The sequence below is a fragment of the Lactuca serriola genome, chromosome 4 (genome assembly GCF_051521515.1).
Source record: "Lactuca serriola cultivar US96UC23 chromosome 4, Lser_US96UC23_V15, whole genome shotgun sequence".
NCBI lineage: Eukaryota > Viridiplantae > Streptophyta > Magnoliopsida > Asterales > Asteraceae > Lactuca > Lactuca serriola.
Window position 1 is genome coordinate 179,538,812 of NC_136411.1, and position 17,105 is coordinate 179,555,916.

General features: G+C 32.7%; 3 protein-coding genes and 1 pseudogene across 3 annotated transcripts; 1 reads left to right on the forward strand and 3 right to left on the reverse strand.

The window, feature by feature from the left end:
• Positions 1 to 2,087: 2,087 nt before the first annotated feature.
• Positions 2,088 to 3,761, forward strand: LOC145099033 (polyadenylate-binding protein 2-like; annotated as a pseudogene).
• A 228-nt stretch (positions 3,762 to 3,989) lies between these two features.
• Positions 3,990 to 4,989, reverse strand: LOC145100462 (epi-neemfruitin B synthase L1AT-like). The gene has a single exon (XM_079037726.1). The coding sequence runs from the start codon at positions 4,981 to 4,983 to the stop codon at positions 4,375 to 4,377; it is 609 nt and encodes a 202-aa protein (XP_078893852.1). The 5' UTR covers positions 4,984 to 4,989; the 3' UTR covers positions 3,990 to 4,374.
• Positions 4,990 to 7,447: 2,458 nt separating this feature from the next.
• LOC145099034 (uncharacterized) lies at positions 7,448 to 8,224 on the reverse strand. Its single transcript, XM_079036621.1, has one exon. It carries the CDS (start codon positions 8,222 to 8,224, stop codon positions 7,448 to 7,450), a length of 777 nt encoding a protein of 258 aa, XP_078892747.1.
• Positions 8,225 to 9,844: 1,620 nt separating this feature from the next.
• Positions 9,845 to 10,806, reverse strand: LOC145099035 (uncharacterized). The gene is made up of 2 exons (XM_079036622.1): positions 10,746 to 10,806; positions 9,845 to 10,578 (listed from the first exon to the last, which is right to left on the reverse strand). Exons 1-2 carry the CDS (start codon positions 10,804 to 10,806, stop codon positions 9,845 to 9,847), a joined length of 795 nt encoding a protein of 264 aa, XP_078892748.1.
• Between the last annotated feature and the right edge of the window lie 6,299 nt (positions 10,807 to 17,105).

The following is a 17,105-nucleotide window of genomic DNA, read 5'->3' on the forward strand; positions in this document are numbered from 1 at the left end:
GTTATTTAATGTGACCGATAGATTCCCATGTATATCTCCCTTCTCAACCTATCCGAGCGTCGTGAAATCAGATTAAACGGGTCTAACTAGGTCAAAGTTTGTCAAGTCCTTAAATTCATTAGGTTCAACTTTTCCTAGTCAAGTCCATTTAAAGTCTTTCGTGCCTACCAGCACATCAAGTACAGAGCGTAGACGATTCAACTTAGGTACGTTACGCCGATTTAGGTTGCCCTTTATCACTTGTTAATTTCATTTCCCATCACAATACCTACAACCACAGCTGACAACAATAATTTTTCGATTTTCCAAATAGAAATGACACTATTTTTTTTGTTTTTTTGTTTTTGGATTATTATATTTCTCCCCCTAAATTTGTGCATGAGTGAGAACACGAAATAAAAAAATTAAGAAAAAATTGCGCAAATTTAAACTATCTTAAAACAAGAAACCAAAATAAAAGGTAAAAAAATAAAATAAAATAAAATAAAATAATATAAAAAATAAAGTAAAAAATAAAATTAAGAAAAAATAGAAGACCTAAAAAAACTTAATCCTCAAAACGTATCATTTTCAGAAATCCCACAAGCACATCGAAGCGAGCTTTGTTAAAAGGCTTTGTGAACAAATCTGCCACATTATTATCATTGTGGACCTGTTCTAGCCGAATTAAAGATCGTTCATAACAGTCTCTGATAAAGTGAATTTTAATGTCGATGTGCTTGGTTTTAGAGTGTTGGACTGGGTTTTTAGCAATTTGAATTGCCGCTTCATTATCACAATAGATAGGGGTTTCAAAGTAATTCAAACCGTAGTCCAACAGCTGATGTTGGATCCAGATAACTTGAGAGCAGCAAGCTGACGCAGCAACATATTCCGCTTCTGCTGTTGAAGTCGATACAATGTGCTGCTTCTTGCATTGCCATGAAACTAATCTGTCACCTAGGTACTAACATCCTCCTGAGGTAGATTTCATGTCAAGCTCACAGCCTCCATAATTACTGTCAGTAAAAGCATAAAGATTAAATTCAGAATTCTTCGGATACAAAGATGCTAATTATTAGATTTGGAATTCATGCACTCATGTAAAACACATAATTAGAAATTTAACAAAAGGCAAGAAGCTCGGGGTCACTTTGAACAACTGCCAAATCACGCTTTCCCAAACACACGAGCACTTCAATGCCATCCCTGTTTGGAGCATCCATCATAATAAAGCTATTCTTCCTTAGATCTCCAGCCATGGTTGCTTTAATAGGCTTTCCCCACCCAAAATCAATCTCATACGCAGAATACCCACACAAGCTTGAACAAAGGTAAACACTATCAAATCCTCTTTGTAGTTCTTCTAAAGGAATTCCCGAAAGATAACCAAATGCGGTTTGGATATTTGGTAAGCTTGAACAAAGGTAAACTTGATTGATTCAACATGGAATTACAGCTACGTTGCACATATCGAGCATATGATGTCATGGATGAAATAATTGATGCCTTCTCAATTGGTTTCAACCCCTCAGGAACAAAGTAAGCTTATATTATTTTGAAGGACTACAACACATTTTCTTTCATCTTTATTTTATTTGTTTCTTATAGAACCCTACATTCCTTTCTTTCTGTTACAACATTATACTTCAAAAAAAATCCACAATGCCATAATTGGTCAGACTTTTAAAAGTACAATTTCTTAATAAGAAAAGGAAATGAATGAAAGTATGTTGCTATATAAATATTAACTTATTGGATTCAGGATATTTGTTGGATACAACAAATCCATCAGGATATTTGATATTCATCGCCCTGGTAGAGATTTCCAACAACATTCAACCATCCAAGGAAACAAGGAAGGACAATCAGGTTGGTGTGGTTAATTACAAGGGTATTTTGGGTATTTTGGGTATTTCACTAATAATGAGCTTTCTTCCTTGCTCTCAGGTATCATATCATCAATTGCCTTTTCTCCAAGTCATACAGGGATGCTTGCTACAAGGTCTTATAGTCAAACTACAGCAATACATAGAGAATAATGAAAAAAATGACCATTTTACCCTCAGGTTCAATTCTCCAAAGATAGGAACTATCTTTGGAGAATAATGAAAGAGGCAGAGGTAATAAGAAGAGGAAAGGAAGAGATGAGACTCCTTATGACAGTGGAGGTTCAGATCATTGGCCTAAGCATCTTGGAAAGTTCCTCAGGTAGTGTCTATTATAGCAACATACTTTCATATATTTGTTTATTATAGCATCCTATTTCCTTTCATTAATGACAATGTTTTACTTTTGAAGCTTTATATTCTTTATTAATGAAAATGTTTTCAAATATTCATCTCCAGATTTCATCTTTTCAAGAAGGTGGGGATACACAAGAGGCATTAGGGGTGATTGGAAAGATGTTTGGCACTCAGGTTATTATGCTTACACATCATTTTGAGTAATTCAATCGAATTGGTATTTTTTTTTTTGTAAGAGATTAAATGTGCTTTTATGCAATAATGTTTCACATACTTCCCAATTTATACAACAAAGTGGCTTTTTATACGAAATATGCAATGACATTTCTTTTAAGACCCAAAGATGCAATATTTTACCTGATTATTAAGTTTACTTTTTACAGCCAAGGGCATTCAGATTTTCTGGTACAAAAGATAAGCGTGCTGTAACAACTCAAAGGATAAATATTCTTTTTGTATCATTTGAGTTTTTACATTTTCTCTCTATCTATGAAGTCTGACTTTATGTGGCACTTGCACAACGTAAGGAAGACAGAAGGGCAAGATTGCAGGTATGTTGAGACTTGAGACATATGCTCTTACTTCTTATGCAATACAAACATTTTTATGACGATTTTGCCCTTTTTGTATATAGGCACAGTTCTCACAGATGCGCCCAATTGCAATGGCGCCAGTTGTAGCACCACATATGCCAATATATCCACCTGGTGGTCCAGGTTTAGGTCAACAGATATTTTATGGTCAAGCTCAGCGTACATTCATTCCTCCACAGGTAATAACTTCAGTTAATAAAAATTATTCTTTTTATTATAATCATGTTTCAAGATTGTTCATGGTGTTGAATATTTTGTTCTTGTAAAGATTTTTCCAAAACTAAACAATTTTTTTTTTAAATCATGTACAGCCTGGATTTGGGTATCAACAACTACTCGTGCCAAGTATGCGTCCAGGTGGCGCCCCAATGCCAAACTTCTTCATGCCAATGGTGCAGCAAGGTCAACCGTACCCCTAATGCAGCAACAGGTTAGAATTCCAATCTCTTTTAAAAATTTTCAGTGATATTAATAATTAAATTAATTAATTGAGATTGATTACAACAAATAAATAACAGATGATGCCACGTGGGAGGATGTACCGTTACCCCCTGGACGGAATGTTCCGGATGGTTCCATAACCGGAATTGGAGGTGGGGGAATGGTTTCTGTTCCGTATGACATAGGTGGAATGGCATTGAGAGACACTGGAATCACACAACACATTCCGATTGGTGCGTTGGATTCTGCACTTGCTAATGCTTCCCCCACAGAACAGAGAACGGTATATGCTGCAGTTGTGAAACACTTGGAAACTGTCGCAGGGGTAAACCTATCATTTTATTTACTTGTGGATTAACTTTATCATTGCAAGTGTATATATTGACTCAGAATGTGTTTATATGTGCAGACTGAAATAACTTCCATAAAGGAAGAAGAAGGGAGCATGATTCTTGATCCAATGGATGGTGATATTCTTTTAGTTTCTGATATCATCATTTAAATTTATTTTTATAAATTGAGACAGAAATGTCATATGATTATTTGTTTTCTTTAATATAAGTTTTTGAGTACATTATATTTGTAATAATATAAAAGTTATTAATTATATTTGTAATAATGTAGTGTTTTGAGATTGTATCGAATATTAATGTTTTGCAATTAAATTTACCATTTTATATATTTTGTAAATTTACTGTTTTAGCAATTTTGTGATGTGAAAACTGGGAAATTATAGAGAAAAAAGAGCAGCTGTATGGGCATACCTATAGAGACGACATGTCGTTTCTATAGGTGGATCTATAGACACAACATATCGTCTCTACAGGTGCGTCTACCACCACAACATACTGTTGCTAAAGGCTAAGGTGAGTCGACTACATCTCTATCTATGGAGACGACATGTTGTGTTTATACATATACCAATAGAGACAACAAGTCATCTCTATAGCTTCATCTATGGAGAACAACAATGTATAGCGAAGAACCAAAACAGGACGACATCTCGTCTCTAAAGGATACCTATTGCGACGATATTTATAGCGACGACCAAAAAGATCTATTGCGACGGGGCTATGAGGACGAGAGCTATAGGGACGACATGTCCTCCCTGCCACCTATAGCGACGACTTTTTTAACCTATAGAGACGACATTTGTCGTCCCTATAGGTCCCGTTTCTTGTAGTGGATTTGTGGGACAACGACATAGCTACTGCGACTCCTCCACATTCAAAATGGTTGATTTGAACAGCCAGCGGGATCACTCCGTTGCTTTGAAGATGATCGTCATGTGGACGATTGGATCTTTCATTTACGAGACCATGTGGAAAGAATTGGTCGAGATCTCGATGCAGTGAGTTTTTAAGGAAATCAGAGAGCGTGCTATCAATGGAAGCTTCAAGGAACTCAGCTCCATGGTCGTTGCAATCTACAAAGGTTGGTGCCACCTTTGTGTGTCTACCAGCAAAAGGGTAATACTTGGTTAAAGTTTCAGATAGTGACTTCTTCAAGGTAAGTGTTTTGTCATGGGAACTTGGATAAACGCCAGTGTTTGGATAGAATGTAACAAACGGGATGAACGTGTTCACCATGGCTTGATCGATTACTGAAAGATTGTACGTTTTGAGATGAGAAGGGGTCGGAGAAGAGGGTTTGATGATGTCTTTTGAGACGATTGTGTGAAGCTGCCTTCTACCAAATCTTATCATGCTGCCAATCATCGTCATCTTCACACAATAGAAAGGGCTTAATTTTATGATCCGAATTTACATCTTAATATTTCACTTCTTATACGCCCATCATTTGTTTATTTAAACCGATAAGATAATACACCCAGCCGCGCACGATACTCGTTTCCCACCAATTAATGATCATATTTTTTATACATAGATTAGCTGTGGTCTATCGATTTGAGTATTCTCGTATCTTCTATTCATTTAATTATTCTATTATTATTTTGTTATATGTATTTCAATTCTTTTGTTTTCTTATTTTATTACATGACACGTTTTTTAGTATAATCACGTAAGGCCATGCGAAATACAAAACACGAGGTATATGTGGACCATGATGATGACCGTGTACACCGTCCCGACCGTCGGAGGTCATGGTTTTTCGTTGTATGTTCTACGAAATCAAACGAAAATAGCTATTGGTTGAAGCTTTCCAACCACTAATTTCTTTCTAATGGATATATATATATATATATATATATATATATAAAAGTTTAATAGAGAACCATAATTATGGGTTTTTCAAGGAACCAAATCTTTTTTTCAATTTCTAAAGCTTATTCTTTATCGAAAAAAAAAATCTAAAAATATCTAAATTCATGTATTAACATTGTGAATATGAAAAATATTTTTCGGATTCACCGTGTTAATCCGGATTTACGTTGTGAATTTTCGAAAATTCACATTGTGAATTTGACGTAAAAAAAATTCGAATTTTATATCATTGGAAAAAGGATAAAAAATTATGAATTTCTATATTTTTACTCTTTTTTTTTTTGATAAAAAATAAGTTCTAAAAGTTGAAAAAAAGATTGGTTCTTTGGTTCCTTGGTTAATTATGGTTTTCTATTAAACCTCACCATATATATATATATATATATATATATATATATATATATATATATATATATATATATATATATATATATATATATATATATAAAACCTTTCAAACATATTAAACTTCTTCTATAAATTCCATACTTTCTATTAAACATATATACTCATATAATTTCTTCTTTCTTTTCTCACAAATCACACGTGTTTTTTGCATTCTTCCAAAACCAATGGTTCTTAAAAAGATGAATTGGTCGGAAAATGAAGAAGATAACTTAGGACGAGCATGGGTAGCGGCTTCAAAAGACCCAGTAATGCCTCCTAATTTTTGGATAAAAGTTGGAAAAGTTTTCCATGATTTAATGGGTTGCCAAAGTCGTAGTCTTGATGAAATATGTTAGAAGTATCGCGATATGAGGGTTAAATGGCTTGAATTCAATGGTACTTATAACTTTGTTATAAACAACGTACACGAAGGCGACCCGTTTGCTGTGGCCATGCACCAATATGAAGACACGAAACACACATCGTTTAAACACGTCAAAGTTTGGCGAAAATTAAGAGAGTGCCCAATATTTAGTGATTAAAACTGAGGTCTAAAAAATAGTTTAAGTTGTTTGTGGTTGCATTTCTATGTTTTTATTTTTATTTTTATGTAGTGTGTTTTAAATTAATTCAATCTTGTTTCATTAAACAAAAAACTAGTTTTAAAAAATTTGTTTTATTGTGCTTTTGAATTTAATTTAATTAAAAAAATATATGTTTTATTGTGTTTTTGAATTAAATTTAATTAAAAGAAATATGTTTTATTGTGTTTTAATGTATGTTTGAATTAAATTTTAATAAAAAATGAGATGGAATGGTGTTTTAGTGGTAGGTATCCCATATTAGAGCATACGATATGAGCAACGAGAAGTGGTATTTTTGCTGATATGACATCTCATAACTTAGTCATAACAAGATGAACACCCTCCCCCACCCCCCACCCACCCTTCTTGTTAAGAGGGTGTTATGGCATATCTTATTGTGACGAAGACAAGATACAACGAGAAGTTTAATTGGTTGTTGTCTTTATCAACCAATCAAATAATTTTCTTTCTTTCTCTCTCTACTTCTTAACATGTTATAACATAGGGAATATCATTTTCCCCTTGGTGTTATGGCGGTGTTATGATTAATGTGACATATGAATTTGGTGTTATAACATAACTCATATCTAATGCTTTTAGTGGTAGGGGATTGTGGTGCTGATATGACATCCACAACATATGTAGTATGACATCCATAATATATGTAATATGTGATGGGTATAACAAATGGTCTTATATTAAATAATGTCAAAAAAATCAAAAATATGCTAAAGATTATTTTATTTTTTTGGAATCGGCAAATATATCAAAATATGGACCCTAGCAAGGTGCTAGGGCCAAAGTACACAATACATAAAAGCATACAAAAATTAAGAACAACATAAGGGCGAAAAACACCACTTAACCCAATCATCTCCAGTACCTCTATTCTTCTTATATTTTCTCCACGTGAAAACCGTAGCTTTAATAATGTCCACAATCTTCGCCGGTTCCGAAACCACACCTCTGAATATTCAATCATTTCTATCCTTCTAAAGACTCCATAATGTTCCATATACAACACAAGACAACAACTCTTTCTTTTTAGGGCAATGCCCCCAATTCTGAGCGAAGGCTAGCACTTCATTTACTTCTGTAAACTGTTTGGCAGGAAGGCCACACCAATTAAACACCATATTTATAGTATCTCTCGCCAATGAGCAAGATGTGAGGATGTGGTTGACCGTCTCCTCATTGTTCCTGCACCAATCACAGATTATGGAAGAGACTGGGATGTTTCTCCTTTGTAATGCCTTTGCCGATGGAATCCGTCCCTGTTTACCCCTCCATATAAAGCTTACCACATTCTTCAGGGCAGAATTTAGCCACCAGAAATCCCCATCGTTGATCGGGTGTGATGCTTTATCCAATCTACACCGAAGTTTCGCCACATTAAAAATTCCATCAACCACAAACTCGGATCTCCATGTATTCCCCCCGTCATTAGAATATAAGATATCTGTCGCCTCCATGTTTAGTTTCCAAAGCCCATTCTTCACTTTGTCAATGCCTGACCAGACCCCACTCGAATTACGCTTTGAAAAACAATACCAAGGTCGATTTGAATGATTATGAATACCCCAGATAATTCGAGCCCAAAAAGATTGGGGACTTGTTTTGTACTTCCACCACCATTTTGCTAATAACGCCAAGTTTAAGTTCCTTAAAGAGCCCAACCCCGCCCCTCCAACATCCTTTGGAGCCTTCAACCTGTCCCATGAAACCCAATGAACTGGTGCCTTTTCTGCACCCCCCCCCCCCACCGCCATAGGAACTGCCTTTGAATCATTTCTAGTTCTTCAATTACTCCTATGGGGGCTACAAACAAGGATAAGTAAAAAGTTGGGAGATTTCCAAGGACTGATTTCACCAAAGTCATTCTTCCACCAAAACTCAACGTCTTGGCCTTCCAAATTGAAAGTTTGGATCGGCATTTATCTACAATTGGCTTCCAAGCTTTTTTTTTCTGTTCATGTTTTCTCCAATTGGGACTCCTAAAATAAATGAATGGGAGGGATGATGGGGCGCATCCCAATGGAGCTGCCAGTCTGCATACCTCCAATTAGTCTACACCAATACCAAATACCTTCGACTTGATGAAATTGACCTTCAAACCAGATACAACATGGAAGCAACGCAGGATTCTAGCCAAATTGGTGATGTTTTTTAGTGACCAATCACTTATAAATAGGGCATCATCTGCATAAAACAAATGAGATATAGATATGTTAGTCTTGGGAATTGGGAGTCCATCAAACACCCCTTTCTCAGTTGCCGCCTTCATCATAACATTTAGTCCTTCCATCACCATTATAAAGAGAAATGGTGATAATGGGTCACCTTGCCTTACTCCTTTAGACATGGAAAATTCCATCGTTGGACTACCATTGACCAATACCGAGGCTCTTGCACTTACAAGACACCCTTTTATCCATCTTCTCCAGTTAGATCCAAAGTTCATTTGTTCCATTACTGAGTCGAGGTACTCCCAATTTACCGAGTCGAATGCCTTGTTAAAATCTACCTTGAATAGCAACATCTTTCGACCATTTTTTATTCCCCACGAACACAACTCATTTACAATCAAAGGACCCTCCAGGATACTTCTCCCTTCTACAAATGCCGACTGCACATCATCTATGCAAGATCCAATACACTTTTTCACCCGAATAGCCAGAGCTTTGGCAATTATCTTGTAAAGAGCACCAATAAGACTTATTGGTCTATAATCGTTTAGTGATTGCGGGTCTTTTATCTTAGCCGCCAGTGATATAAACGATGAGTTACATCCTTTGGAAAAACACCCAACCTGCTCAAAGAATTTAACAAATCTCATGATATCTTCGTTAATTACATTCCAAAAGGATTTGAAGAATTGAAAAGTAAATCCATCCGGTCCCGAGGCCTGAGCCACAACTCCATATTGCGTGCTTGATCTCATCGACTGTGAATGGTAACTCCATTGAGTTACTCGCCTCCTCTGTTAATTTTTTGAATCTGTTACTGCGGATCTTTGGCCGGCTTTTCCATTTTTCCTCAAATTTCCGAGAAAATAATTGAAATACCTCACTTTTTATGACAGCAGGACTAGTTTCCCATTGTCCATTTATCCTTAATCCATGTATAAGATTCCTTCTGATTTGGTTATTTACTAACCCATGAAAAAACGATGAGTTTTCGTCCCCATCAACCAACCATTTCACTTTCGCCTTTTGCTTCACATCCATAATTCTCACCTTTTCAAGTTTGGCGATCCTACTCACATATTTTGATCTGTCTCCGACTTCATGGGCCAAAAGTGGTCTCGATTCCGCAATCACATCAATTTGAGCTACTCTATTCCTGCATTCTGTCAATTCCTTGTTTTCTTTGTCAAAATTTAAATCTCTCTATTTCTTTATCTCCGATTTAAGAAATCGGAGCTTGGCAGCCAAATAAGAATCTGCACATCCATAGCCTCGGAAATCTCCCCAGACCCTTGTCACCGTTTCAAGGAATCCTGCCCGATGTATCCAAGAATTAAAAAATCTAAATGGCCTCGGGCCAAAGTCCTCACACGCCGTCTTCAACAAAATGGGACAATGATCTGATAGATCCTTTAACAAGGCCGTCGCCGAGGCACCAGGAAACGACTCCATAAATTCATCACAGACAAGGAACCTATCCAATTTGCTCATCTTTCCCCCATCCTCCGATCTAAAATATGTGAATTTTGATCCTCCCATTCTCAAATCAATTAATGAATTTAGATGAATGAATTGATTGAAATCACCCGCCGATATATGACAGAACCGTGAATTTACCCTCTCCTCCTTGTTCCTGACTGCGTTGAAATCACCAGTAAAAATCCACATCGCTGCTCTATCGGATTTGATTTTGGATAATTCTTCCCAGAGTCTCCTTTTATCCACCGGAGCTTGCGGCGCATAAACATTGACAATGGCTATGTCGTTGTTTATTCCAAGTGATTTCCCGATGACAATAAGAAAGTTTCTTGATTTAATTGACTCAGAGAATCGGAATATATCCTCATCCCAAATTGTAATTAAACCACCAGATCTTCCCGTTGCTTCGATTAAATCATAACCGAAATTATTATTAGTTATTACTAGGCCAACAGTTCCTAATATTTAATTGTAATGACGAAACAGGTCCAGTTGCGATTCTTGTAGGCACACCATCGATACTTTGTTTGCCAAACATAAATTCTTCACCCAGCTTTGCTTATGAAGCTCACCGATTCCCCTAACATTCAGTGATAGTAAATTCATTGAGGAAAAATATTCTCACTGTCCATACCCATTACCTCCTTCAGAATCTCATTCCCAGCTTCAATATCTACATCAACCATCCTTCCGATCTCAACTGTTAGGTCGAGCTCATTCCTTACCGGTTTTGACAGTTATTACCATCACCACCTGTGGAGAGGGACAGATCAATTATTTCATCAGGACTACCCACCGCCAGAGCTAAATCTGATGAGGACTCCTCAGGATTATCTCTTCTTCCAATTAGTTTATTAAATTAAATTTACTCACTTGTGAAAGATTAATTATTAAGCAAAAGATTCATGCTATCTGCTCACGTGTTTCAAACATTATATAATAATTCTTTATAATCAAATGAAGTTCATTATCAATAATATTAGCCTATAAACCTCCAAATTTACGATTTATAGTCCTGTCGGAGATGTCAATATTAGGCTATCAAATGAAGTTACACTTTAGCTATACGTGGTGAGTAACTTATTATTATTATTATTATTATTATTATTGGATCGACAAATAATAATTTTTTTTTTTGTTTTTGGAATTGAATTCATGACTTGATAGTTATTTGTTAGTTTAGAACTTCCATATCAAATGGGTTAACCCTAACTTGTACGTAGCGAGTAACATATAATTTGTAATTTCTAGAGCAAATATCGAGTTGCAAAGTATCTATATCATAATATATTAGCTATGAGATCCGTATATTATATGAGTTGGATAAAACAAAAAAACTAAATATAAAGGTTTAAACAAAAATATTTTTAAATCTGAAATTTAGAATTTAAAATTTAAATTTAAAAACAAACATATTTTTCTATACTAATAAAAAAATAGTTCTTTTGTCATGTCTCACCTTATTAGTTAATCTAACTATTGTAATGTTACTTGTTAACTCATTGATTCTGTATTTCAATTTTCAAATTTTAAAATTTTCCACTTTAATTACATTAAATTAATAATATTAAAATAAAAAAATTAAAACAGATTATAAGATGATATAATTTCATGTATTTATTTGAATCAAATGTTATAATATTATATAACTAAAAAATATCTTTTAATTAATAATTTATTTAAAATAATTAATTAATAGTTTTGAGTTTTTTATTATGAGAGTTTAATTAATTTTATAACCGTAGTTCTCACGAGGTATAAACTAGTTAAATACAACTTATGAGTAATATTGTAATTTATTAACTATTTTTAATTAAGACAATTATTAATTGAGGTGTAAATATCATGTATTAATTAAGAAAAGATAGAAAATAAGAAAACGATAAATTGAAAAACATTTATTCAAAAATGCCAGAAAAATAACATGTGTCCAAGTTAATGAGAAACTGACATTTGGCAAAACAAAAATCTTTATTTATTAGAGTAGACTAGGTTATAACCTGTAGAAACCATGATTGCTATGTTTAAAATTATTATATTAGATAGAAAATTAATAAATGTTAAAAATTTCAACGTATTGTCGATTGTAAGTAATTCATAATTAATTTTTTAAATAAAATAAACATAATACTTTATCATATATTTTGAAAATGTTATTAGGATATGATTTTATATTTCTAAAGTTTAGATTGAAGTTGATTTGTTACCAAAAAAAAAACCAGAGGAAATGATTAAAATTATAGAAAAATAACACATATCAAAGAGACATACTATAAACATGTGACATGTTTAGGTTTCATTTATTAGGATATTAGGTTATTACACATGTATTATACGGTTGACAAAATAAAATAATTATAAAACTCATAATCAATAATCATAAATATGCAAAGAGTTATTTTTATACATATTATATGTTTATTCCTAAGTCTATGATAGTTATTTTTAATTAATATGTAAAACGGTTATAAAAACTGGATGTTTTATTTTCCAATTCTAAGAGCATAGACTGGAAAATTAATTTATAAAAAATAAAAATTGAGGTACTTTTCCCTTTGATTACAAAAACCAGTGTAAAAATTTCTAAAACAATAAAACACTTGCCCTTTCACATAAAATACCATACCAAGTTACAAAACCAAAAAATAAAGTCAAATACGGTGCCATTTAATTCAAAAACACCATATATATATATATATATATATATATATATATATATATATATATATATATATATATATATATATATATGATACCTTCCTAAAAAAAATTTATAGGAATTATTCCTGTGTAAAAAAAAGGCATAAATGGTGCGTCTTTAAAAATCATTTATATTTAAAAATTGTATTGTATAATATAATATTATGGTGACAAAAGATGAGAATGAAAAAAATTAACACTAATGAACATGTAGGTTAAGTTTATGATGAAAATGTCATAAGATAAGATGAATGTACAATTGAGCCTCTACATGAGGATCCCTATAATTTACGGCTTTCATCTTATCTCTTTCACCTTTCTTCCTTATCAGTCTTTTCGTTAACAATGAGAAAATCATAATGTCGCCAAAAATAATAATAATAAAACCCTACATGAAAAATTACAAATATTAGTTTATTAGGTGTAAGACCCATGTATTACATGGGTTCATTTAAAAAAAATATGAAATTCTAAAAATTTAAGAAGTTTAAATTTATAAAAAAAAATTAGAAAAATATTGAATTATTAAAATTAAAGTGTTTTTCTCCTTTAAATTTAAACATATAATTTAGATAAATAAACAAATGAAACTAATGGAGTTTTAATTTTGAAAATTTGGAATTAAAAAGAAAGTCAATTAATGAAATTGATATACATTTATTATTACATTTATTGAAATTAATACATTTAATAAATTATTATATGAAATTTAATAAAAATGAAAACAACCACAAAATGCCATGTGGAAAAAATTTAATTGAAAATAACCATAAAATGACAAGTGGCAAAATCAATAAGAATGTGCCATGTGGCAAAAAGATGTTCATTTATTAGAGTAGATAAGTACTTATAGGTTGGCAACAGGGAAGTAGCGAACATATTAGCTTATCAATAATGGCAAAAATATTAAAGGATGTTTTGAGATCAAATTACCTGTCATGCATCTCTAAAAGGTGGCATTTCTATAAAATTAAAACATATTAACTCAGTTACCATTTGATTAGGTAAATCAAACAAAAGTATAAAAATGGATTGAAGTAATTAGATTTAACAAACCTTTACATTAGATGTGAAGCTTGGAACCACGATAAATGTTGTTTAGACAAATACCATTGTTTAATTTAAATTATTAATCATTTAATGATTTTATATAATTGAATTCGTATCATTATTTATAATAAAAAAAGTTTCCTTTTCCCAATAGATAGAAGGGTAAAATTGTCATTTACTTTAATTTTGATGATTAATTTAGTTTTTTTTAATCTTTATTCATTAAGCTCTAGGTTTGGATACATCGTTATAGTGTTAAAATGTTAGCTCAATAATTTAGACAATTAAGTTTTAGTTTGTAGTTAGGCAGCATCTATTTTCAATAAACAAAACCATCTTAGGTGATAGAAAACCAAAAAAAATCAAAGTACATTGCCTTTTCATGCTCAAAATCATACTAGGTGATTAGAAACCCCAAAAAAAGTATATTGCCCTTTTTGGAAAAAACCATACCAAATGATAGAAAACCAAACTTTAAAATCAAAGTATGTTGCCCTATTATGCAAAATACCATACAAATGACAAAAGAAATGGAAACAGAGAAAAACATTCAAACCTTAGTATTTTTTCAACATCGTACTCTTTTTAGCACACTGCTTCCCCTTTCTAACATTGTTAGAAAGTGTAGACAAATTTTAACATCGGAATCTTTATATCATTAATTTTTCGACATGTATGCAATGTTTTTTTTTTTGAAGTGATGGCTATAATGTTATTCATTTTAGTTTGCAACAAAAGACTTTTTATAACATCTTATGTTGACTCGTTTCCACAATTGAAAATTATGATGATTTTTTTTTTTCTATGCCAATTTTGCCTTGTTGTTTCTCCTGAGGGCATTTAAGTAATTTAGCAGATGACAAATTAATTCCATGATATAGAAAGAACACCACATTTTGCTCATGTCCTTTCTTGTTAACGAGTCAAAAAAAATCCAGTTACTTATAACAATGTTCTTTTTACTCAAATCACTAAAAAGCTAAAAAGAAAGGAGTCTTGTTTAGTATAGAGGTGTAATAGAACATAACGAAATTATGATGGTTCAACTTGTTTGCTGTCGTGTTATAGGTGGAAGTCTTGCATTTAGTTCTTCTTCTCATAACCATTAAAAAAGGCTTAATTTAAAAATATCAATGACAAAGGAAAACATGTTTAACTCCATAAAAATACATTACCATAACCAAAATGTGCATAAATTTGAAACAAAAAAGAACTTATCAATGTGAGGAACCATGTCTTGATCCACCTTAAATCATCGTGGGCAAAAATACATTAAATTCAATCAAGCACAACTACATATATCCAAGACAAATGCATAAAATACTCTAGTTAAATATTTCAAGAGTGTACCTCTAGAAAAGTATGATTATCTCTAGGAAACTTGTAGAAACAATGTTGAGCAAGCCCAAAGTAGAACTGTACTCCCAATTCATGTAGGGCATTTTATCAAACGATTATCCAACATTCAAGTCTATTAAACCAAGTCAATCGATTCCATGAACACAAATTTTTTGGTTAAAATTGAAACCATACAAAAGATAAGTACAAAATGAGAACAATTTTCCAAAAAATGGAGAACAAGATGAGTGGTGGTGATTATAGATAGTATTAGCATTCGTGAAAGATAACCAAATCAACAATGGTTGAACACAAAATCAAACCCACACGTTTCTAGTAACATCGAGTGGAAAAAAAAGAGACTTGGGAGAATTAGGATTAAATACAATGGACATGTTTGACAAAAATAGTTGCTAATGTGTAAGTTGTAGCGGATAGCGGGTAGCTTCTAGCTCGTAGCGTTTTGTTAAATGATGTGTGAAGTAGTATTTGGATTTGGAGCGTTTTGTTTAGACTAAATTCTAGAAGCTTGTAGTGCCAAATGAGACTTTCTATTCAAAACGGAGTGTTTTGCCAAATGCTAAAAACTAGAAGCTCTCAAACGCTCCCTAACGCTCCGTGCCGAACACGCCTAATATATCAAACAAAGTCTACAAAAATGTTACATCCAAAAATTTATGGTATGTCTTGAAACCTTAGAATTATAATTTTTGCATAAATAGTCCCTTAAGTACGCTGGGCGTACTTAAGTGTACGCTTAGCGTACTAAGTCTTTTTGGTCGCGGATGATTGGAGGTACGCTGGGCGTACCTTGAGCTACGCGGGGCGTATGCGCCAGGGATCAAAAACCCTAATTCTCGGATTCGAGGCCTATATAATTGACCTTAAGCTGCTTGGACTGAACCCTAGAGAGCCTCCACTGCCCTAGAATGTCATTACACTTCTGGAAACCTTGAGAAATCATCTTTGAGCCTTAAAAGTGTGCATTTGTTGCCTTTTAATGTCCATTTCAAGAAGAAGAGTTGGTCAAGCAGGCTTATATATTATCATATAATTCAAAATAATCAATATATTATATCAATTTAGTATATACAAATTATTATATCAAATTTAACAAAAACGTTATTGTTATGTTTAAAAAATCATATATTTGTAAAGACTTCAACTATATAGGTGTTTATGCGCAACGCGCAGGCATTCGCCTAGTATTTTATAATAGAAACATTTTTCTTAGCACCATATAGATTTGAAACTCCTTTGTCTTTTCATATTCTCAAATGACTATATTTCTAAGCATCCTGTTGATTTGAAACTCCTTTGTCTTTTCATATTCTGAAATGACTATATTTCTAAGCACCACATTGATCTGGAACTCCTTTGTCTTTTCATATTCTCAAAAGACTTTTCAAAGGTCTTTTAAGTAATTGATTTAACATTAAACACCAAACATGTTATATAAACTCTTACATGTAAGAAAGATGTCATAAGAAAATGAAAAGAAAAAAATTCAATAGGCACATTTTTTTTATGTATTAGAAGTGATGGAGTCCTTAAAAGAGCTCTACAAGTCAAGGTTGTGGATGAATGTATCATATTTTCACTTGTAGTTTGATCGTGTTATATTTTTTTTCCAGTAGTGATGTGCAATTCAAGTTGTGGTTTGTAATTTTCTAAGTTACATGTGAGAACATCATCATTAGCCTATTTGTTTTTATTTCTTCGTTTTTGTTATGAATATTTCAATATGCTTTGTTTTTTCTTAGATTTTTGATTTCTTTTATATTTATATTTGTACATGAATAAGAGTTTGTTTGAACCATATACTGTAATTGATTAAAGCAATACATGTTAAGTATATTGATATGCTCCATAATTGGTATCATATAAACTTAATTCC

What these genes read in the sequence shown, in the direction of transcription:
- LOC145099035 (XM_079036622.1), bottom strand. Translation starts at nt 10,806, where the DNA reads ATGGTTGATGTAGATATTGAAGCTGGGAATGAGATTCTGAAGGAGGTA. An exon ending in GGAGGTAATGGGTATGGACA is followed by an intron (nt 10,579 to 10,745) that starts GTGAGAATATTT and finishes ATTAAATATTAG; the next exon opens with GAACTGTTGGCCTAGTAATA.
- LOC145100462 (XM_079037726.1), bottom strand. Translation starts at nt 4,983, where the DNA reads ATGACGATGATTGGCAGCATGATAAGATTTGGTAGAAGGCAGCTTCAC.
- LOC145099034 (XM_079036621.1), bottom strand. Translation starts at nt 8,224, where the DNA reads ATGGCGGTGGGGGGGGGGGGTGCAGAAAAGGCACCAGTTCATTGGGTT.